Genomic DNA, 24,041 nt, shown 5'->3' on the forward strand with positions numbered 1-24,041 from the left:
CCGCTATATGAGAGCGTGTGGCATTGGTAATGTACAAAATTGTTGTTATGTATGCCTTAGCATTATACACTTTCTAAATTTTGACGCTGACAATGAGCATAAAATTATTGTTGTGATAGCATTAATTACTGTGTACTTGTATAATTCTGACAAAAAATTTCACACCAACAAGCCATATCTCTTTGTGGGAGGTATGACTGTATTACTTAAAGTGCCCTACCATGGCTTATAAATGGTTGAGTAGATTCTCTGCCAACTCGTCTATTCTCATATTCTTAACTAGGAATCTAGCTGGTGCGAGTTGGGTACCCTTAGTGAATGAGGCTTTAGATGATGTAACCCTATCTCTTCATTTGAGTGGATGACTTCTACATCCTAGTCTTATAGATTATTGATGACATTGGCTCTTTACATTTCCCCAAGTTCCTTGTTCCTCAACTTGGTTCCTTGGTTCGAGTGGATGACTTCTATATCCTTGACTTATATATTATTGTTGACATTGGCTCTTTACATTTTCCCAAGTTCCTTGTTCCTCATCCAAATGGAGAAGAACTGGAACTTGGTTGTTCCATGGTATAGGCGCTTCTATAATGAGCTCATGTGGAGAAAGTGAGATTTCTACTTGTGATATATGTGTACTTGCTATTGGGTGTATTGAGGAACACTTGTCCCTGGTGGCACAACAAAAGAAGAGACATGTCCTGCTACTTGCCACCACTAACAACTATGGGTGTTGTGCTACTTGTTAGTCATGGTCTACCTAGGATAATAAACCGAGCTCACGATCAACACCAAATATTTGGAACATAGTATCAAGACATGGTTTGATTGCTTCCTGTGGAAGCAACTCTTGAAGTTCCTAGTTGTGCTCATGCTGCTCCTTGGGCAAAAAAATAGGGTAATTTAATGCTTTCTTCATAAAATTTATGGTGATGTTTTACAAAGCTAATCTACAGCTCGGAGGATCATGGTGGTCTCCTGTTTGCAAGTGTTGTGCTCTTCCTCCACTCATATCTGTGTTCTATTAGCTCATTTCTTTCTAAAGCTCCTCATTTTTTATGTGAATCCGAAGGAGTCTAGCCTTCTTAATAGGGGAGGACTCTACTGCTGAGTGCTACTCATTTGCTATGATTAAAGGCTTGGTTATTTTGAGGAATTTTTGTTTGATGTACTATAATAGTTGATTATATTATTATTTCCAATAATTAGTCCAGTTCAAGTTCGGATCAAAGGTCCCTAGTGCTTTTGGTGCAGGTTTTAAAATAATTTCAAACACAATTTTTTTGGCGTCTGGGCTCACGTCTCTAGGCTCGCATGTCCAAGTTCACATCTCTAGATTCACATGTCCAAGTTCACACATGTAGACTCACGTGTTAAGGCTGGTGCATCTAGGCTCATGTATGCAGCTGCGCTCTCACAACTCCAGTGTCCACGCTCAGTTCATTAGGCTCACATATCTAGATCTCACAGCTCATGTACAGGCTCATGTCTCTAGGCTCACATACATCCAGGTTCATGTTTGCAGGGTCGTGTGTAGGCTCACATCTATTTTCGTATGAACTTAGCTCACATAGCCAAACCCCAACATGATCTCTTAAGGAACATGCTACAAGTGTAAATTCAACCATGCTAAGAAGGAATTTTCCAATAGAGTAATTCACTCTATTGCAATTTTCCAATAGAGTAATAATCACTCTCATGCCAAAAGCATCTGCTACCACTTTGATGAGCCTTAACTTGTTAGCATACAAGAGGACTTATTCACATGGTCCCCTTAATGCCATCACTCACAAGGCTCCAAGCTAAGATGAGGGTGACAACAAAAGAAACATCAGGTTCTGTCAATAAGCAGAAAGCCTAGGCTTAGGTGCAACCCCCGTAGGTCATAATAACGCAAAAAATGGCTAATGAACCAAAATCATAGGTCTAAAAAGAGTATACGTGTAAATGCAACGGGTGATTAGTTTGCAAGGGAAACGACATTGTAACCGTTGAAAGTAGCTCACATGAAAGCTCCAAGGCTACCTCTCTTCTACAGATAGTGAATGATCTCCTGCTCAAACCCGCTCTTCCAAAGGAGGAGAATCCCATAAATTTAAAAACATTTTGACAAAACTCAAGGAGTACCCCAACCCTATGTTGGAGAAAGAGACAATAAAGCAAGCCCAAGATCTTTTGACGAAGGTGCATGCTAAACTAGAGTGAGAATCAGAGCAAGTGGTTAAATATGAACCACTATCCCCACATGAGCGTGTCCAAGACCCTATCCCATAACTTGTTATAAACCTAGTAAGGGAACCTGAGATTTTGCCCAAGGTCTTAGGTAGACCCATAACCATTCTCAAAAGAGGTCACAAATAGGACCAGTTTTAGAGCCTTTACCTCTAGAAGAACCAATCCAACCAAGCCCCACATTGCTAGATGTAGTGAGGGAGGATTTAGTGGGAGGTGAAAGTTGGCCTTCCATGGGTCACCATAGCCCGCATAACATATTTCTCTAATGTGATCCTCAATGACCTTATCTCATCCATTAATGCACATCCCTTACACATTGGGAGGTCCTAGTCCACCTTAGAGTGAGTATGAACCCATTAAGCGAATCTCATCCGCATGAGGTGTTACAGTCTTCTTGTCCTTAGAAGTCCAAGTTTTGATAAGTTCTCTTTTTAAGGAAATTTACAACTTTGGAGTGACTTATCCGACTAGATAAATGGAAACTTAAGAGCTCACACAGTTCAACTTGACACCGAAGAGAACGAGGATAAGCCATGCCCTATTGAGCACCACAAACCTCCATAACCAAAGCCAAAGGACAACAAAAAATGTCCATGAATAAGGTGGGACACCATTTTCAAAGTGACAACATCGTGTTACTTGTCATGTATAAGGGTGTTATGGTCTCTCCGTGATTCTTGGATGGTGGTGGTGTCACCATAATCATTCGTAGGCATAAGCCTTGAAGTGAAGCTTGTAGTAAAGCTTGTTTTGCTAACGAAAACATAACCAAACCCATAGGCGTTCTCCAAGATGCAAAAATCAGGACCTTCAGACCACACATTTGTGGTGATGGATTTTTAGAGGAGAAGACGGTCATAGAGAACCTATGCTTATCGCATCATAACATTCAATTTGACCAATGCCCCTACCACCTTCCAATGTTGTTTGATGGGTATAGCTTTCAAGGATCTCTTTTGGAAGATCCTCAAGATATTCATTCATGACCTATGCATGCACTCCAAAGTGGAAGGATTATCTTATGTATCTTATAAGAATATAGCACAACAGAAAGATAGATAGCAAAACAAAGAGCAATGGACAATGTAATAGATAGAGAATTTAAAAATTATGAGACAAGTATAATGTGATGGTGCTGTCCACCCGTGGACTCCCAAGTAAAGCTTAAATGGTGATCTAGATAGACTATGGATGGAGGAAGTACTAAGTGTGGAGGGTGTGGATACTCATAAGCGTTGGATCTCTTACCTTGTGATAATTGTGTCCATATATAGTGCTGTAGGTGGTGTGGTAGACGTGTATACAAAATGCAAATGGCGGTTATGTGGTATGGATGCGATGACCACTCGTATATCAAGAACACGGCCAACCACTGTCCACTAATAATGAACTTAAGTATCCTAGGGAATATTCTTATAATATTCTCCATATCGTCGGGCCCCAGCTAATGCTAGCACCGCTGATCATCTCCTCCATCAATGGTCACAAATAATGACCCCATTAGTATCTAAGCCAGGGTTCCCATCAAAGACATGTGCACTAATGGTTTTTCTTCATAATGGGGGCCTTTGCACCAAACATAGGTGTGGGATACATGCTGAGAGGTGGGCATTGAGTGTGTACTAACATATCTTCGTCTAGCCTTGAGGAACCTATGCATATTGCATCATCATCATGCCATTCGATTTGACCAATGCCCTTGCAAATTCTAATGCTTGATGTGTATAACCTTCAAGGATAGCTAGATGTAATGAGTTGATCCAACATTTTGCAGCTTAACTATCTCAGCAGCTTCACAATGCAAAGGCACAAAGGGCCGCAGAAGTTGCACACAACATATTTCCATCTTGCAAGAGCAGATGAGATTGTGGGAGGCCTATATTCACGAAACACATAAACCTAAAGATGCATTGCTTGCAAACCATCAGATAGATGGAGAGAATGTAATCATAGGCACAATTGAAGTTTGCAGTAGAGTTTGACAGGATCACAACCCAGCTCTTGGCAAACCAAGAAATTTTGAACAAGAAAGACAAAGCCATTGGGACATTGTAGAAGGAAAAAGAGGATGCCTTACAAGCTTTCCAAGAGCTACAAGTCGAGGTCAACTATCTCGAGGCTAACAAAAGATTTACAAATACCTTGCATGCAGCTGAAATGAACAAAAAAGATGCCATCATAAGAAGGCACCCTAACATTCCACATGTGTGTGCACACATACAAAGAAAAAGATTATAGACTTAATGAGATAAAAGAGCCCTCTTGCACCTTCACGTCACACACATTTTGAGTGGAAATAGAGATCTTTTTTAAAAATAAAGAATGATGCCTGGAAATAGATATCTAAAAATTTGTTTGACACGTGAATGTCTTGTTTGACAATTAAGCAACCTTGCATTGGGAAGGACAAAGCACATGAAGGTGACAAGATAAGTTGAGAGGATGTAGGACTCTTTTTGCAAGCAATGTAAAAATAATTACATACGATTGGTAAAGGAAGTACCAAAAAGTAATAGGCAGCATTTATAAACTTTGCACCTTTTTCCTTTTTTCAATGTGTTGTCTTTGTTTCAATACTTAGCACATACATGGAGGAGCCTAAAGCAAGGCAAAACCCACCATGTGGAGGCATAAAAGATTCCTCAATACCGGTTGATCTTTGAACCCTTGTCATTTTGTGGGGATGGGTGGGGCTTTTTAAGACAAGCTCAAACCTACGAGGATGAAAAAATATTCTTGTTTTGTGCAGCTGATGAAAGGAGGAAACATGAAAAATATTGTAATATTGATTGCTTTTTGGGAGATCAAAATAGCCTACAATTGAGCTAATTCTAATGGTACTAAAAAATACCAATGGTGGGTAAGTGATCATTTTGACTAGCCCTTCCTTCTTTTGGTTCCAGTATATCATCGGCCAAAAATATGTTGTGGCCATATTTCCTTTGTTATGTGCACCTTTGCAAGTTCTTGCAAGTCATGTTTTAGCTTTTGTTTTTCTTGATTTGGTTGTCAACTCACAAATTTAAAGTTAGAACTTTATACATATATGTCTCTTCTTTTGATAAGACAATGTTTCATATTTTTTCCGCAAACATAAAAAAAGAAACACCCATGTGTAAAGAATCTACTTTACATTGGCACATATGTTGATAAACTTCCCACCCTTTTTTAGTAAACATTACTTAGGTTATAAGGCAAGGGAAGTTAGGCAGTACATGCTCATAGCTTAGGCATAATTTATATCACTTCAATGGATTTGTATGATTAAATAAGGAAAGAATTATAGTCACCATTTCTTGGTGTTATGAGAGGTCTTCACCATGGAAAATCACACGAAAGATGAACAATAACAATAACAATAACAAGAGGTGCATGTGGTGGTGTGAGCACTACCTACTTGAAAATAACTCAATTATCCACCGTAGCCACCCAGCGTGATTGGAACCCACAACCTTGGGGAATAACATGACTGGAATAACTATTGTCGTGTTGACTTGTCGGATGGTGGGTGTGTGTTGTAACCAATATATCCGGGTTGTAATAAAAATAGTAGATTAGTCACCAAACAAAATTCTCTCTCGATCATCACACACAAAAACTCGAGCTTCAATGAACCTAGACTAAATACACATGGAAACGACACATCAAGCGTGTGGTGCCAATAATTATAATAGTTAAGGTGGGTTTTTTTTCGAAGGATTATTTATTGCCAAGAGTTCATAGTGCACATGGTGCACTTAAGAATCTCTTTTAATTTAAATGATTAGAAGGCAAAGTTTTAGTTGTTAAGCATATAGAAATATATTATTGATATAAATATAAATAAATAAATAAAACAAAATATTTATTAAAAAATACCGAGCTCTAGCGATTGCGCTTGGTAGCACTCGCAAGAAAAAACCCCAAAAAAATAAATATATTTATCAATCTTTTTCGAGATGGGGTTATTATTCATATTTTTCGAGATTTGTAGTAATATATTTGTATTTGACAAGACAGCTTTTTTTTTTGGGTATTTTTCAATGGGAGATATGTTTTTTTTTGAAAGAATTTGGCTTCACTTCCCTTCCACACTGGACCGCGGCGCTTGTCCCAAGCTCTCCTCCCGCCATAGCCAGCTTCAGCAAGGTTCCGCTGTACAAAGCTTTGTATCTGAGCTTCGGAGGAACCTCTCTGCGTTTTCTTCTTTTTCTTCGAATCGGCCTTTGGCACAGGTATGCGTTACAGGCGTTGAAATGCCGAGAGAATGAGAGAGGAGGCCATAGCTACGGTTTCCATTTCTATTTTTCTACGCAGAATATGGGTTTGCACAGGAAACGTAGTTAGGGTTTTTTTGATAACAGGAGCTGTTTTGCAAAGCAAAATGGAACAGGAATGGGGCCAAGGAACACATTGAAATGCAACGAGAAAGCTGTTTTATTATATCCTTAGCGCAGGCTAGGGTTTTCTGGACAGTGTCGTACATGTTTCTCATGGAGATTTCCGTCCTTCGAGCCTAGCTGCATTGCTCCTGACACCCTTTAGGGTTTCCTGAACAGAGAAATGCGGCTAGGGTATTTCTGGCAGAGAGACTTCTATTCACTGAGCTTTGCAGCATTGCTTGGTTCAGTTAGTGCACTGTTTTAAGGGTTGTACTGAGGGTGACTGGCCTTCGAAACACAGAAATAGAAAGGAAGATTTAGGCTCCCTGCATCCTTTCCAACTCAACAGACAAACGCACTTCATTGAGCACACCAACACTGTTTTTTCACTTGTTGCACTGCCCCCTCTCTCTTTTCATATTACACAGCAATGGTGCACTGATTTTCAGGGTTTCTAATGTATTCTTTTTCCCGATGCTTAGAATTCTAGGGTTTAATGCATTCTTTTTTTCCTCTATCTTTGCATGATGCAGGCTTATCTCCATTGTATTCATCTGTGTGCTTGTTTGAGCTATTCCTCCTCATCAGTGGCTGCCATCAACATTGCCCAACAGCTCCAGGGCTTGATGATGGTACCTTACCCCTCTGATCCAACTTCCGTATGTTCGTATTTGTGGACAATGTGCATTTCAATGTAGCTCTTTTGATATCATACTGCATCTTTCACAAGATTGCATCATTCGTCTGTCTCATTGTCAGAGGTCAGAAAGGAGCTCAAAAGGCAGGGAGGGAGGATATTTGATGCACTAGCTTATGAGAGTGTTGGGCAGGCAACCAACAGTGCATGGAACATATGAAGTTAAGCAATTGAAGAAGGAAATTACAGCCAGGACCAGCCAGCAGGCAAGCTGGGCAGCAGCAGTGGCCCAAAGTGGGTGCCTAAAAACAGTCCATAGAAATAGTAAAAGAGGACTTTTTTCGTTGTTCTACAGGGTCCAAATAGTTAAAAAAAGAGTAAATAATGCCCCAGATCTGATTTGAAGCATGGCTTAAATCACTTTGAAGCTACCTTTTGGAGTCCTTTCTCGATAGTTGAAACCTGATGCTAGAGAAATCCCTTGTTGATTGCTGCCTTTGGTTTGAATCTTGCGCACATAAAAACCACTCCTCTACTTGGTTGGCTGTCCCATAAGACTTATAGAAGACACCTAGTACAGCTGAAACTGAGGTGGGGGCGATATAATCCAAATTCTCAGGAATCCATCTGGTGAGAGAGAGAGAGAGAGAGAGAGAGAGAGAGCATAGAGGCCTTCATTCAGTCCGTCGGATGAGAGAAGGAGAGTTCAGGGCCTTCGCTTTAGTCCACCTGGTAAGAGAGAGAAAGTCGCCTTCGCTTGGTCTGCCAGAAGAGAGAGTGTTGTTATGCACTAGCATGTTGCCCACACGACTTTCTTTTATTTTAATGTACTTACAACCCATGTCAACAATATTGGGCTTCTTTAATAATTAAAGTCCTTCCCTGTAATAAGACTTATGGGCTTGTGTGCCCATTGTTTTTTAATGTAGGTGTGAATGCTCCATCTTATAAATTTTGACTGTCCTAAACATGGATTTTGTTACTTTTGATGGCCAGTTTTGGCACCTACACAAAGTCAATCACTAATCAACAAGCAAAGGCATCCACACAACCTTGTAGCCACTAGTTCGGGGCGTCCCTAGCGCTACGAGACTGGACATATACATGCATGCAGGACACGAAAACAAGTCATGCATGTAACAAATCTTCTATCTCCGCGCGCACACAAAATGCAATGCATATGCAAAATTTGTATTGGAAATCCCCTATTCTCAAGCCATGTATCTCACCCAGGGATCTAGTCATTCTAGATGATCCCGAGTACCAATGTTCCCAGTCACACAGATCACACCTCCAGGCCTACTAGTGACTAGAATTACCAGAAGAGCTACTGATCATGTCAGCCAAGCTTCCATCCTTCTGGGAACACACAACAGTCGGCCACAGCACTGTAGCAGTCGACCACAAGCTCCTCAACAGTCGGCCACGAATGGACAGGCCACAGGCAGTTGGGAGTCGCCAATCAGTCATGAACAACACTCGTCGGGACTCGGCAAGCAGTCTCGTGAACAGGGTGGACAGGTCACAGTGGTCGAGAGTTGCCAAGCAATCGGGTGACAGGGCACGGGTGGAGTCGTGGACAGCTTCAATCGACGCAGGTGGCGGCATCAGCTCGAAAGTCGAAACGTGTGCGGCTGTGTGAAAGTACACGAAGTACTCGTCAGGCGAAAAGATGTGATAAGATCTTTTTTTTGATAGATAAAAAACGCGTTTCAAAGTATGAAGCTTTTGTGAAACGTTTCAGTCCGTTTCAAATGGATTGAAACGAGTTTTGTTGCTACCATGCTGCCTTTGTACAATGCCGGGTAGCCATATGTGGAGCAAATGAATGCTGAAAAAGGTGCTGCAGATCAGCCTATACTCAGTGAAAATCATCTCGAATTTCAGTCCATAGATTAGTCTATTGATTATGGGCAGATATGTTCACGAAGGCTCTCTCAGGAGAAGGTTCTCGGGATTAGATTCTAATCTTGTAAGGATTGGGGAGCCGTGCGATTAGGGAAAGGCCACAAGCATACGGGGGATTTGTAGCATTTATATGTTAGTGATGTGTGGACATAGGCTAATAATGGGTTGGTCCTCCGGACACTTTTTTCCTCTTTAGGAGGTTTTTTTCCGAGCGTATGTATGCACTCTTTATCAGTGTGTTAGTGGCCTTATCATGTCACTCCACTTGTACTTCACTCATTCTCATCAATCTACTTTGAGTGTTGTGCTTTCATCTCTCTCTCTCTCTTTCCTTGTTGCATCTATGTTTGTGTTGCTACATTGATCTCCACTCCAACATTGTGTATATATGTCCATGGGACATCCAAGTGCGGAATGCATGTGTTTAAAGATTTTGGCAGCTTGGACACTATGTCATAGTTTAAGTGACGAAAGCGTGCATGCCACAACATAGCATCACCCATTGCCTTTGTGACAGAGACTGTATGTACAACATGCTTTTGTCTTTCATATGCATCTAGCTTGCAAAGGCCATGAGACAAAGTATCATAAGCAACCATTGCATTGCCATCACTGTGATCATGAACAATACATATGTCATCCACAAAGTGAACCAGACATGTACATGTGTAATAGCCATGCATACATCCTTATGCAAAGGGTCATAATTGCATTGTACAATGAAAGCCCAATCATCATGTGCATTGTGCATATTGTTCAGATTCTTTGTTTTCTTCATTAGATGATGCATCAGTTAGAACTATACTTGAGTCTTTCTTTTTCTCCTTCTCCAGCCGTTTCTTGCACTCATTAATGTAGTGACTAGGTTTCTTGCAATAGTTGCATTTTCTCTTTTTCTTTGCCTTGTCACCTTGTCTAGAAGCTTGCCCGATAACTCTGATTTCAGCTTTTAACTACCCTGAGGAAAGTATTTACCTTGGCTTGATCTCTTGTATGCATGATAGATCTGTTTTTGTTAAATAATAGTGATTAATGTGGGAATAAACAAGTGCTAGGTGGTTGAGTAAACTACCACTAAATGTAGACCTTAAATAAAGCGGTTCCAATGTGAGTGAACAAATGCTAGTATGTATAAGTCTCTTGTGTGAGAACAGTCTCTTAAAAGGCACATGTGGTGGTAGCATATCTAGCATATGCTTTAGAATTTGTAATGAGGTCTCTCCTATAAAAAGGATCTACTTCTATAATGAATTTATGCTTTCCACTACATCTTGTACTTTCTCAGTCCCTTTAATATTATGCTAATTATCTTGTTGATTATCATCTTTCTTCCTCTTCTCCCCACTGGTGTGTGGTTGCACTCAAGGCACTAGTCAATTGTGCTAATTATCTTGTTGATTATCATCTTTCTTCCTCTTCTCCCCACTGGTGTGTGGTTGCACTCAAGGCACAATGAAAGCCCAATCATCATGTGCATTGTGCATATTGTTCAGATTCTTTGTTTTCTTCATTAGATGATGCATCAGTTAGAACTATACTTGAGTCTTTCTTTTTCTCCTTCTCCAGCCGTTTCTTGCACTCATTAATGTAGTGACTAGGTTTCTTGCAATAGTTGCATTTTCTCTTTTTCTTTGCCTTGTCACCTTGTCTAGAAGCTTGCCCGATAACTCTGATTTCAGCTTTTAACTACCCTGAGGAAAGTATTTACCTTGGCTTGATCTCTTGTATGCATGATAGATCTGTTTTTGTTAAATAATAGTGATTAATGTGGGAATAAACAAGTGCTAGGTGGTTGAGTAAACTACCACTAAATGTAGACCTTAAATAAAGCGGTTCCAATGTGAGTGAACAAATGCTAGTATGTATAAGTCTCTTGTGTGAGAACAGTCTCTTAAAAGGCACGTGGTGGTAGCATATCTAGCATATGCTTTAGAATATGTAATGAGGTCTCTCCTATAAAAAGGATCTACTTCTATAATGAATTTATGCTTTCCACTACATCTTGTACTTTCTCAGTCCCTTTAATATTATGCTAATTATCTTGTTGATTATCATCTTTCTTCCTCTTCTCCCCACTGGTGTGTGGTTGCACTCAAGGCACTAGTCAATTATGCTAATTATCTTGTTGATTATCATCTTTCTTCCTCTTCTCCCCACTGGTGTGTGGTTGCACTCAAGGCACAATGAAAGCCCAATCATCATGTGCATTGTGCATATTGTTCAGATTCCTTGTTTTCTTCATTAGATGATGCATCAGTTAGAACTATACTTGAGTCTTTCTTTTTCTCCTTCTCCAGCCGTTTCTTGCACTCATTAATGTAGTGACTAGGTTTCTTGCAATAGTTGCATTTTCTCTTTTTCTTTGCCTTGTCACCTTGTCTAGAAGCTTGCCCGATAACTCTGATTTCAGCTTTTAACTACCCTGAGGAAAGTATTTACCTTGGCTTGATCTCTTGTATGCATGATAGATCTGTTTTTGTTAAATAATAGTGATTAATGTGGGAATAAACAAGTGCTAGGTGGTTGAGTAAACTACCACTAAATGTAGACCTTAAATAAAGCGGTTCCAATGTGAGTGAACAAATGCTAGTATGTATAAGTCTCTTGTGTGAGAATAGTCTCTTAAAAGGCACATGTGGTGGTAGCATATCTAGCATATGCTTTAGAATATGTAATGAGGTCTCTCCTATAAAAAGGATCTACTTCTATAATGAATTTATGCTTTCCACTACATCTTGTACTTTCTCAGTCCCTTTAATATTATGCTAATTATCTTGTTGATTATCATCTTTCTTCCTCTTCTCCCCACTGGTGTGTGGTTGCACTCAAGGCACTAGTCAACATTTGGTATTAGAGCTAATGTTGTTGCAACTTGTGGAGCTTCACGTTCAGATCTTGCTTGCTCGTCGCCTGCTACTGTTCAGAGTTGTCGTTGGCCGTCTCAAAGCCCAGCGCCGTGAGCCACCACCTTAGAGCTCGTCATCGTCGGCCAATCAAACGGCACTAGTGCCAAACGCATCACCTCCGCCGGCCGGCTGGGCAGAGGTGCAGGTGTCCGCGTCGCTCAGCCGTGCGTTCGTGCGTCGCTCAGTCGGCTCTGAGACCTGCTTTGTCCATTGTCTGAGATAACTGCCTCGCCCACGGTTCTCCTCCGCCTCTGTTTTGTTCTCAGCTCTAGCTCTTCTTGGGTGTCGAAGGAAAAGAGGGAAGAAGAAGCCCCAGCTCACATCAATAGAGGTACACTAGTTTTGGGACTTTCTTTTCGTACATTTTTTGTCAAAGTCAAGGCCTCGCTGACATCTTCGAGCTATTGAGATCCATGCCCCAAATGTACCTCCCAATATCATTGGCCATGACATATTTGGAGATTCTTGTTCATTAGGGGAAGTTTTGTAAAGTGGAAGCATCCATAGGCACTCGCCCATGGTTCTCCTCTGCTTCTATTATGTTCTCAGCTCTAGCTCTTCTTGGGTGTCCAAGGAAAAGAGGGAAGAAGCAACTTAGCTCGCATGAGCAGAGGTACACTAGTTTTGGGACTTTCTTTTTGTATATTTTTTGTCACAGTCAAGGCCTCTGTGCTCTACATATTTGGGGATTCTTGTTCATTAGTGGAAGCATCCACCACAGGCACTCCTGTTCTTGTGCAATACTCTCGAAGTCCTGTGTTAGCTCATTCAAGTATACACCCTGTTTTTGGTATACTTCGGTGATCACACCTTCAATCCCGTCATATCCCGGTGCCTTGTGTGCACATTCCCGTAACTCTCTTTTTCTCGTATTTTCCCAAGAGTTCACATCAAGGGGGGGGCTTTACTATTCCAATTCTCTTTCCAGCTTTGGGAAATCCTGTTCTACTGTGAGGATGTCTCGAAGAGCTGCTTCCACTCAACTTTCGGGGTTTGGTGCATTCATGACAATTGAAGATCGGCTTGATGGTTCCAACTACTCATTATGGAGTTTCATGCTGAAGAATCTGTTAATTGCCAAGGGGCTATGGGAGATTGTCACGAGGCAAGAGCCTCGTCTTACAGCCCCAACTTCTGGCACCTCCTCGGCATCAAGAGTGACTGAAACTGTGGCACAAGTTATGTGAGGCATTACAACAATGCCTCTTGGATCCCTGAAGATCAAAGACGGTGGGATGCTTGCGATGCTCAAGCAATGGCCATGATTGCTCTTTTAGTCAAGCGCTCAATTGCACCTCACATCCGATCTTGCAGCTCTGCAAGGGTTGCCTGGGTGGTCCTTGAGACTACGTTTCAATCCCATAATGAAGCACGAGTCATGTACTTGATGCGGGAGTTGGACAACTTGACCATAACGAAGGTGATTTCATTGCAGATCATCTTACCAAGGTAACATACCTAAAAGAACAGGTGTGTAATATAGATGAGGTAGTTGATAACAGAAAATTGGTCACCACCATTGTTAACTCCTTACCTGAGTCCTTCAGAGTTTCCTTACTTCTCTAAATCTCTTTATGAGAGGAGGAGGCAATCCTATATCTTTTGAGGAGTTGGTTGGATTACTTCTCCAAGAGGAGCAAACAAGGAAGAATAGATCTAGGGGTGATGCAAGCAGAGGAGACCAAGCTTACTTCTCCAGGGACAAAGGCAAAGTGGACTCGTCATAGGGTGACACCAAGAAGAAGAAAGGAGAGTGTCGTTATTGCAGTGTTGCCAGACGTTTTTGAAACGGCAGGTATGAAATGGGTTTCTTACGTTTTGAAACCTTTCCTAAAAGGTAAGAAATGGGTCCAAAAAGGTTTCAAATAAAATAGGAAAAATATGTATATTTTTAACTTGGAATATACAAAAGATATACGTATATTTTCAATAGAGCAAGGGGAGGAAGATATGCAAGAAATATTGAGCACAGAGTACTTCTCTGTGTAGAGAAAACGTACATAAAGCACAAAAGGAAATTACCCGTACCCCTTGAATAGACCTCCACAAAAGGAAATTACCCGTACCCCTTGAATAGACCTCCACAAGGTCCAAGGACACCAAGGAGCACATGGGGCTATCACGGTTTCACTGTCACTGGCCAAGTTGGTACACACACCGTCAAGAAACGTGTAGGGAATCGCCTCTGGATATTGTGCAAGGGAAAAACATATGAAACGATGGCGACATGGTCTAGGGCATTATTAAAAGCAGGTTGCAAAAATATGCGTTTCATACGGACATTTCCACCAAGTAAGAAACTCGTTTCTATGCAACTCAATCTCTCAGCCTTGTGTTAGGTCAGTCCTCTTAACCTACTGGGGAGAATTCAGCGGAGAATTCAGCAAGTGTTCATTATTCAGGAGCATGTAGAGGTCAGCTGTAGCAGTAGTTGTATGTTAGGCATATAGTTGCATTACATGTAGAACCTAAGGCCAGCCCCAAGGCAACCCCAAGTGGTGGCTAGCCTTGCAAGGGGTAGCCAAACCCCTTATCATGCCATCTAAGACCTATCGGTAGTCCCTTATGGGCTTGGGGAACCATTCGGCTAGGCCAGACAGCTTGTAGGCTAGGCTAGACTGTGTCGGCCAGGAGCTCGGCCAGCCCCAGCAGCTCGACCAGGTCTTGCACCAGTTGACTATGCAAATAAGGCATTTAAGCATAAGAAGAGGTAGCAGATATATGCATGTGTAAAGGCAACAGGATCCAGAAGTCATGCATGTGAGACATGCAATGTAAGCTGCAAGATAGAAACTCATCAATGGAGGATCTGATGAGGAAAAATCAGCAATGGTAGGGTTGATAAAAAGTAAAAATTCAGCAATGGAAAAAGCCGAAAATCGGGAGAAAAAGTGGAGGCTCGGGGTCAGGCATCAGCCAATGCTATGAGAGGATGGGTAAACTCTCAGCGATGCCATGATCAATGGCATGTATGGCAAGTGCAAAGATGCATAATCCCACAATGAATAATATACATGTTACATGTCAACACCATGAGGGCAAGCCAACACTGGCCAAGTGTGTAGAAGGCACTCCCAGTAAACATCACATGTGAGAAAGTGACAATGTCAACACTATAGAAACAATCCCACTGCAAGGGAAAACAACATAAAAGACATCTCTAGTAGACATCACATAAGACTAAGCGTCTAGCATAGACAAGCACAAGGGTCAACAAGCATAAGTGACCATGAGGCATCACCAACTGCATGTGGGCAAGTAAAAATCCCCCCTTGAAATGCATTTGCCAGACAATGCATACCAAGGAGTACAGACTATAGAGCATAGTCATCAAAAGCAACGGCACCATAAGACATCTTTGCAGGTGATGATGAAGATGAAACCGGCCTCTGGTAGAAACCAAAGTGCGGTAGACTAGCAGACACCCTTCCAATTGTAGTCCAAATAAATAACAAATTAACAGGAGCTAGAATACTCCAGAACTGAAAGGAAATCGACACCTGTTGGCCCCAAAGCTTGGCGTCCCTTTCGGTATTTCTTTATTCAAATTCAATGAAATGTATAACTGAGTACAACAAAGCCAGTCCAGGAGAGTAAACCTACAAGCCAGTGGAAAGAAAGAAAGATCGATATGTTCAGAGCTTATCAATTTTAATGCGTGGTTTTGCACCAGAGGGACTGACCGTACCAGTCTGTACTTGCAACAGTCTATCTGTACTTTTCTCCTTGCAATTGCTTGATTGATGCACTTTGACTGTACTCTGATCATGCATCGCCTGCAGCAGCTGAAGATGCGCCGCTTGCAACTGTTCAGGATTGAACAGGACTGTATCCGCTTGTACCTGTTCGTACAGGTCTGCACAATAACCGACTGTACCAGCTGGACAGAGCTGTCCTTGTTGCCTGCACCTGTCCGTACAAGTATTCGCCTGCAGCTACCTGCACAGTAGCAGCCCGTACGTGGTCGCCCTACAGTCACCTTCGCCAATGGATGTACAGTAAACTGTACCTGCTCGCCTGTACTAGTTGTACGGAACTGCAGCCACCTACTCTGTCCATACAGTACTGTCCGTACAGTTTTCGCCGCATGTACCTGCTGGACAGGGTTGTCCTTGTCAGCCTGCTCTGTACAGTCTGCAACCACCAGCTCTGTACGGCCTGAAACCACCTGGTCTACACAGCCAGTGTTCTGTATGGCTTGCTCTTCACGCAGCAAAACCAGCAGCCACTCTCCATGCAGCCAGTCGACTTTTTTTTCCTCTTCTCCTCCACGCAGGTCTAATGATGTGCCGCCAGCTGAAGATGTACCGCCTGCAACTGTTCAGGATTGAACAGGACTGTACCCGCTTGTACTTGTTCGTATAGGTTTGCAGTACTCGACTGTACCAGCTGGACAGAGCTGTCCTTGTCGCCTGCACCTGTTCGTACAGGTATTCGCCTGCAGTTGCCTGCACAGTAACAGCCTGTACCTGGTCGCCTTGCAGTCACCTTCGCCAATTGATGTGCAGCAAACTGTACGTGCTGTCGTACAGCAGCCGCTGCCGCTTGTACTATAGCTGTACGAAATTGCAGCCACCTGCTCTGTCCATACAGTACTGTCCGTACAGTTTTCTCCGCTTGTACCTGTTGGACAGGGTTGTCCTTGTCAGCTTGCTTTGTACGGCCTGCAACCACCAGCTCTGTACTGCCTGCAACCACTTGGTCTGTACGGCCAGTGTTCTGTATGGCCTGCTCTTCACGCAGCAAAACCAGCAGCCACTCTATGCAGCCAGTCGACTTTTTTTTTCTTCTCCACGCAAGTAGCTTGCACGACTCCTCCCAAAAGCAAGAGAGAGAGAAGAGAGAGGCGTGTACCTCCCAAAAGCAAGAGAGAGAGAGAAGAGAGAGGCGTGTACCTCCCAAAGTGGAGTTGCCCCTTTTTCCAAAAATATCCTAGTGGCTCCTTTCTCAAGTTTATCAAACTTTCTAAGGGTCACTTATGCCTAGGGGCCACCCAAGGTTAAAACATTAAAAATAATAAATCCCTTGGTCCCCCTTCACACTTGGGGATGTCCACACATATTTCTATTTGTCCAGGAACCCAAATGTGAATCATTAAATATTTATCTTGCTCACCAACCACCATGCTGACACTCATGTTGTTCCACTTTCATAGGGTCATAACATACCCCTCTTGAAAAATGGCAAGCGACGTCGATTGCAATCTAGTGATACAACAAAATATCCAAAGTGAAATGTACAATATGGCAAGATCAACGTCCCAATCTCTCTAAGCCATGCATATGTAACAACATTCACTGCAAACCAATGGTCTAGTAGTAGTCCAAGTTGTATACCACTGTGAACCATACACAACCACAACATCCAATGTGACTAGTACACATATATCATAGAAGTCCCATAAACAGATGTACTGTCAGCCATCAGTACCTTCGGGTGAGACAAAAGATGCACCAAGCGACCTCTAGATGTCATCTGAGCCTGTCTGTATCAAGGGAGTGGAGGTGCTACCCCCCTCTTGAGCATCAGGCAATGCTCTAGACCCATGCTCTGCTGAACCTGAATGAGCCGTAACAAGAGTCGGCTCCAACTCAAAGGCATCGAGATAAAGCTACAAAACCTGAGGTGAATCTATTAATTCACCTTCCTCCATCCACTTCGCATCCATCGATGAATAGTTCTTGAACTTCACAAGATAGCAACGGGAAACTTTACCTCGTACCTTTCTTTCCTTATGTGCTAGTATTTGCTTTGGAATAAGAACCTCATCAAGTTCTTCAACTTCCGGTTGAGCCTATTTGATACATCCTCAGGCACATCCCCATGGAAAGGTCTAAGTAGACTCACATGAAATGCATTGTGAATCCTCCAGTGATCTGGTAGCTTCAAGCGATAGGCCACCTCACCAATCTTTTCCAATACCTGAAAAGTTCCATAATAGCGCATGCTCAACTTAGGGAATAAGCGCTCTTTACCCTTCATCTTCTTGAGCCTAGCTTTTTCAAATCGCAAAAGAACCCAATCACCCAATGCAAACTCTCATGCACGTATGTGACGGTTTGCTGCTTTCTTTTGCTTTTGCTGAGTTTTTTGGAGTGCCAACTTAACTCTCCGATAAGCTTCGTCCATATTCTCCACATACTGATCATCCTCAAAGATCTTATCCTTTGTGTGCAAAATGGGTGGTACCTTCTTCCCTACTTCCACAATCTCAAAAGGTGCCTTGCCCGTCGAGGTATGGACAGTGTTGTTATAAGCAAACTCCACCAAAGGAAGATACTTTTCCCATTGTTGCTTGTGCTCTGACACATAACACTTAAGAAGATCTAACACTGTAGAATTAGCCTCTTCCGATTGATCATCTGTTTGTGGATGAAATGAAGATGAAAACTTGAGAGTTGTACCCATGTTGTCAAACAACCCTCTCTAGAATAAACTCGTCATCCGTGGATCACGGTCACTAATGATAGACGAAGGCTAGCCATGATACTTGAAGACGTTCGCCATGAACAACTTCACCATATGATCAACTTTGATCGTCTTACGCACGGGAATTAAATGAGCTTGCTTATTGAACCTGCATATGATAGTCCAAATGCCATCATTACCCGTTTGTGTACGTGGAAGATCAAATATAAAATCCATGGCAATGCTCTCCCATGGTCTATCTGGAATAGGTAAAGGTTGAAGTAACCCTGGTGTCTTTTTACGGTCAAACTTCACCTTCTGACATACGATGCATTGCCTAACAAAAGCATCAACATCTCTTCTCAAGGTTGGCCAATAAAAGAAAGTCTCAACTGCTTTTATCGTGGCGTCAATACCTCTATGACCTGCATACGGTGGAGCATGACTTTCAATCATAACCTTGAGTCGTAATTGCTTGGTAACACACAATCTACCATGCATCAACAAAAACCCATCTCTGAGAGTATAATGATCATGCCACTGACCCTCAGACATCTGATCATAGAGCCTTCCAAAATCCTCATCATGGGCACACTGCTCTTTCATCTCACCAAGCTCATGATGATAAGCAAGTGAAACTGCTGAGACCTATGGCTTGCGTGACAAAGCATCTGCCACAACATTCTTTTTGCCTTCCACATGCATAATCTGGAAGTGGAACATAGACAAAAAGTTGGCCCATCGCATATGCTTCTCAGAAAGTTTAGTTTGCGTGAGGAAATAATGCAAGGTTTGATGATCTGTCTACACAGTGAAATCAACCCCAAGCAAATAGTGTTTCCATGTAGAAAGAGCATGAATTACAGCCAACATCTCTTTCTCATAAACCTGTAAATGCTTCTCGGCATTCTGCAATATTCGACTCTCATAGGCTATCACATGTCCTTCCTACATGAGAACTGTCCCAATGCTGTTTCCACATGCATCACATTGGACAATAAAAGCCTTCCGTCGGAGATCCGGTAATACCAATACTGGATCCGAAGTAAGCTTTTCTTTAAGGTTTTTAAAGGCTGTAATTTCCTGATCAGTCCATCTAAACGGAGTTGCCTTCTTTGTTAAGGCATGAAGGGGCGAAGCAATCTCAACAAAATACCGTATGTACCGATTGTTGTAATAGGAACACAATCCCAAAAAGCTGCGTACATCATGCACGGTCCTTAAATTTGGCCAATTAAGAATTGCTTCCACCTTCGAAGGATCCATATGGACTCCATGCTTAGACACAATATGCTCCAAGAAGTGTATCTCTTCCAAGAAGAACTCACTCTTCTTGCCATTAATGACTAGCCTATGCTTCCAGAGTTCTTCAAATACAATGGCCAAATGCTTCCTATGCTCCTCCTCAGTATGTGAATGCACAATCATATCATCAAAGAATGTGCCCACAAACGCTCTATGAGGCCGAAAAATCTTGTCCATCATTCTATTAAATGTGGCAGGTGCATTTGTCAAACCAAAGGGCATAACCAAGAACTCATATAACCCAAAAGTGCTTCGAAATGCTGTCTTATGCACATCCTCGAGTTTAATACGTATCTGATGATACTCGCTTTTCAAGTCTATTCGACTAAAGACTGTGGAGCCCTGTAAAGCGGTCCAAAATGTCATCTATCCTCGGAATGGGGAATCGATTCTTGATGGTATTCTTGTTCAGCGCCCTGTAATCAATACACATGCGCGAAGAACCATCTTTCTTTTGCACTAAGAGCACAGGTGAGCAAAAGGGTGATGAGCTAGGCTGAATCAACCCTTTATTCAACAACTCCTGTACCAGACTCTTAATTTCTTCTTGTTGGGCTGCACTAACACGGTACAGCGTTCTATTTGGTGGAGTACTCCCCGGGATTAGATATATAGCATGATCTTCTGGCCTTTCTGGAGGAAGTTCCCCTGGCAATGACTCGAAAAAACAATCTTGGAACTTACATAAGAAATCAGTCCTATCCTTATCTAACGTAGACAAATTAGATTTAGACTCATCATCTTTTGCATCCTTTACAAAAATCAAGTACGCGGAAAGATGCTTTTTCATTACTGATGAAATTGCCGAAGCTGATACAATAGGAACAGATTCCCCTTTTAGCTTTACATCCAAAATATGTTCTTTCCCTCTATGAGTCAAAGTAATCTTCCTATTGTATGTATCCACCACCGCATGTACTCTATGGCACCATGGCATACCCAACAAAACATCACATCCATCAAGTGGCATGATGAAAAACTCCTCGCTGTCCACATAACCCTGCACATGAAGCTTGAGCTTCCCAATAATAGGAGTGACGGGTTTTGCATACCCAGGACAAGCCATATCAGCCTCATACAAAGGCCCCATCTCCTCTGCACGAATCCCCAATCGGCCAGCCAAATTTGGTGAAATAAAGTTGGCTCTAGCACCTGTGTCAAAGAAAATCAAGGCATTTTGATCTCTCACTTTGCTCCATGCCGTGCATAACTCAATCTCTTCACCACCTGGCTGTTCCCCAACAAGATCGGGAACTAACCCTGCAGAAGGTTTTGGTTTCTTAGACTTGGGCTCCCCTGTCAGAGTCCTTTTGGGACTTTCGCTTGCGACAATTAAAAGACATATGTCCCTCCTCTATACAGTAAAAACATTTCCGAGCATCCATCAAAGCTTGTCTCTCCTCAGGAGTTCTCTTGGGCATTGGTAACTTCTTATACCACTTCTCTGTAGACCCTTTTGCATCACGCGAAGCATGCCCTGACTTTTCAGATTTCTTGCTTGAGCTTTTACTTCCTTTAAATCCAGATGAGACCCTAGTGAGTAGCGCATTTGCTGTCATATCATTCTCTATCATCTGTGGCATATTTGTTACTCGAGTCTTTATGCAATAGTCACACACTTCCTTGGGCAGCCCACAACAATACTTCTCCACCTGCTCAGACAAAGGCACTGCATGATAAGAAGTAACTGGGAGTAAAGCTTCCCAAAACTTCTTATTATAATCCTCAAGATTTTCACACTTTGATGCATCCAACTTGACCATGCTGTCATTACATCCACCTCAAAAGTAGATGTGACCCATACGGAAGAGAAAACCTGCTTAAACTGTACCCAAGTAGATGGTGCTATGCCCTGTAAAAGAAGGGTGGACCACCACTGCAATGCATTGCCCTTGAGAAAAGCTTTTCTCACTTTAGAGGACTCCGTGTAATTACCACCAGAAAAAGCAGCATCAAACTGTTGTAAAAAGGTAAGTGCCTTTAGCTTATCTTTGGCCCCACTGAATGTGTCGAATTTCACAGCAGCTCCCCCTTTCTTATAATCCTTAGCCTTACCCATAGGCGTTAGATTATCGTAAGGAAGTGGCTTCACAAGATTGCTACCCCCAGCATTCATGCCCATCATAGGGTCAACATTACCAATTCCCACACCTGGCATTCCATACATTCCAGCCATGTTTCCAAACATACCATTATGCATACCGGGCTGCAGGTCCCTGTAAATGTTTCCTTGCATTCCGGGCTGGTTTTGTTTTCTCTTTTGGGTTCTATTTTAAAGCATGTTCTTCTACCCATGTTGAGGTGCATTGTGGCCAGTTGCCCGTTTTATACACTTAAGATGTTAAGAGTTGTATTTTGCGAGACAAGTCACATTGAAGCAACTCGTCTTGGGCAATCTTGGAACATGTGATCAATGCCACATCGTTCACACATTGGTCGCAAGGTGTCACTGACTATGGACATGGAAGTATTCCAAACTGTGCATTCTACCACCTTGTGAGGTCCATGACAATAGAAACACTGAGGTGTCTGATTAAGTGCTTCAGCAGTTTCTACCCTTTGGACTGTTTCTGTTTGGTGCATGGGAGATGGAGGTTTTGTGTCCATTGTGGATGAAGAGAGACACTTTTTACTATCATGGTCAAAGGTTTTACAATATATGCAGTATAGAAGAATAGGTGCCTTGTATGCATAATGAGGATTGGGATAGTCGTAGAGTGATTGCATTCAACACAAGGCTATTAGAGGCATTAAGGATGTCTGGTTTTGAAGGTTTTCTAAATTTCGTTTTTTTAAAGCCGCGTGAGACTAATGTTTCACGCCGTGAAACAGTTTTCATGCCGTGAACTGGACTTCATGCGGAAATTAAATTTCGATTTATTTATTTATTTTTGTTGCGTGAAACTAGTGTTTCACGCCGTGAAACGGTTTTCATGCTGTGAACTGGACTTCACTTGAAAATTAAATTTTGATTATTATTATTTAAAAAAAATAGAGTCCATTGGGAAATACGAATTTTTCTTTTTTGGGGGAAATAATTTTTGAATTTAAAATGAAAGGGATATGGACATTTTTCCAAAAAAGGTAAGTGGAATAAAAAAAGTCAACCTTTTATGACACTTCTTACACCCTTCATAAATAACCCCGAAAATGGACAAATTGACAACTCGTGAGAATCTACTCATTGAATTCTCATTAGCCTTAATGAGTTATGTAAAAAAAAGTGATTAAGTATTAATCTAAGATTAATCTTTTCACTAATTTTTTTCTCTTTTACACTGATCAAGGACTCTAATTAACCATTAATCTCTAATTGATTCTCATAATTGAGCACATCATTGGGTAGAGCAATGATTTAATGATAAAAACTAGTCCATTAAGAGAATTTAGTCAAATTCAAGGATTTTTTGATGGTTTTAAGGAAATTTTGAAAGATTAAGATACTCCTAATGCTTTCTAACACTAATCCAAACAATTTCAACAAAACACACACAATTAAACTAAAATTAATGATCTTAGTTCTATGTTTAAACTAAAGAGAGCTAACATTCACTAAAAATTGCATTCTATTGCATTGTTTGATGTAATGGATGCAAACTAAGCCTGATACAAACTATGTGCGAGCCCTAAGAACATGAAAAACTACCAAAACAACAATAAAAATAACAAATTAATCTAAAAATTAAATTAAAAAAAACCTTCTTTTCAAAAACAAAAAAGAGAGCTATTCTACACCAAATCTCACATAAATCGCCATCAAATCCACATCTTTTTCATGGAAAACCATTAATCAAGATAATGGAAAATGGGTTATGCATAGATTAGAGACAAAACGATGGAAAAAGCCAAGGGATGGCTCCCCGACAGCGACGCCAAAAATGTTATGGCTCACCCTAACTCTCCTTAAAACACATCCAAAAAGAGATTACCTAGTGAACTGCAATTGTCGTGAGGATCTTTCCAATAGTCGAGCTCGTAACCCTTGAGGTCTCCAAGCTCTACAACTCCTTGAGAAGCAATTCCACTGCATCTCCCGTCGCGAGCGTTGTCACACCGCAAACGTTGCACTACGGGTCATCGTCCCTCCTCTCACCTCACTTCACTCACACACACTCACTAGCATGCATTAGAGAGAGAGATTAGCAAGATGGAAGATAGGATCAACCCCACCTTGAGCCCACATAAAGGCCTCTCAAGTACACATGTCAAAAGTCTCCTTTATTCTACATAGGTCCTCTAGAAGGATTGTTCTCTAATATGCATACTTCCACACTCCTCCAT

The 24,041-nt window shown here is 41.7% G+C and overlaps 1 protein-coding gene across 1 annotated transcript; it reads left to right on the forward strand.

Moving 5' to 3' along the window:
* The first annotated feature begins 6,257 nt into the window (after positions 1-6,257).
* Positions 6,258-8,191, forward strand: LOC147611155 (uncharacterized). Its single transcript, XM_086785342.1, has 3 exons — positions 6,258-6,449; positions 7,130-7,228; positions 7,356-8,191. Exons 1-3 carry the CDS (start codon positions 6,258-6,260, stop codon positions 7,404-7,406), a joined length of 342 nt encoding a protein of 113 aa, XP_086641468.1. The 3' UTR covers positions 7,407-8,191.
* The last annotated feature ends 15,850 nt before the right edge of the window (positions 8,192-24,041 follow it).

This window comes from Cibotium barometz, chromosome 48, assembly GCF_041138505.1.
Source record: "Cibotium barometz isolate CiBa-2024 chromosome 48, ASM4113850v1, whole genome shotgun sequence".
In the NCBI taxonomy this organism is placed as follows: Eukaryota; Viridiplantae; Streptophyta; class Polypodiopsida; order Cyatheales; family Cibotiaceae; genus Cibotium; species Cibotium barometz.

Bases quoted from the DNA above. Each gene is read 5' to 3' on its own strand.
- LOC147611155 (XM_086785342.1), top strand. From the start codon at position 6,258: ATGGGAGATATGTTTTTTTTTGAAAGAATTTGGCTTCACTTCCCTTCC. The intron at 6,450-7,129 runs GTATGCGTTACA...TGCATGATGCAG, and splicing joins CGAATCGGCCTTTGGCACAG to GCTTATCTCCATTGTATTCA. The intron at 7,229-7,355 runs GTACCTTACCCC...TCTCATTGTCAG, and splicing joins AGCTCCAGGGCTTGATGATG to AGGTCAGAAAGGAGCTCAAA.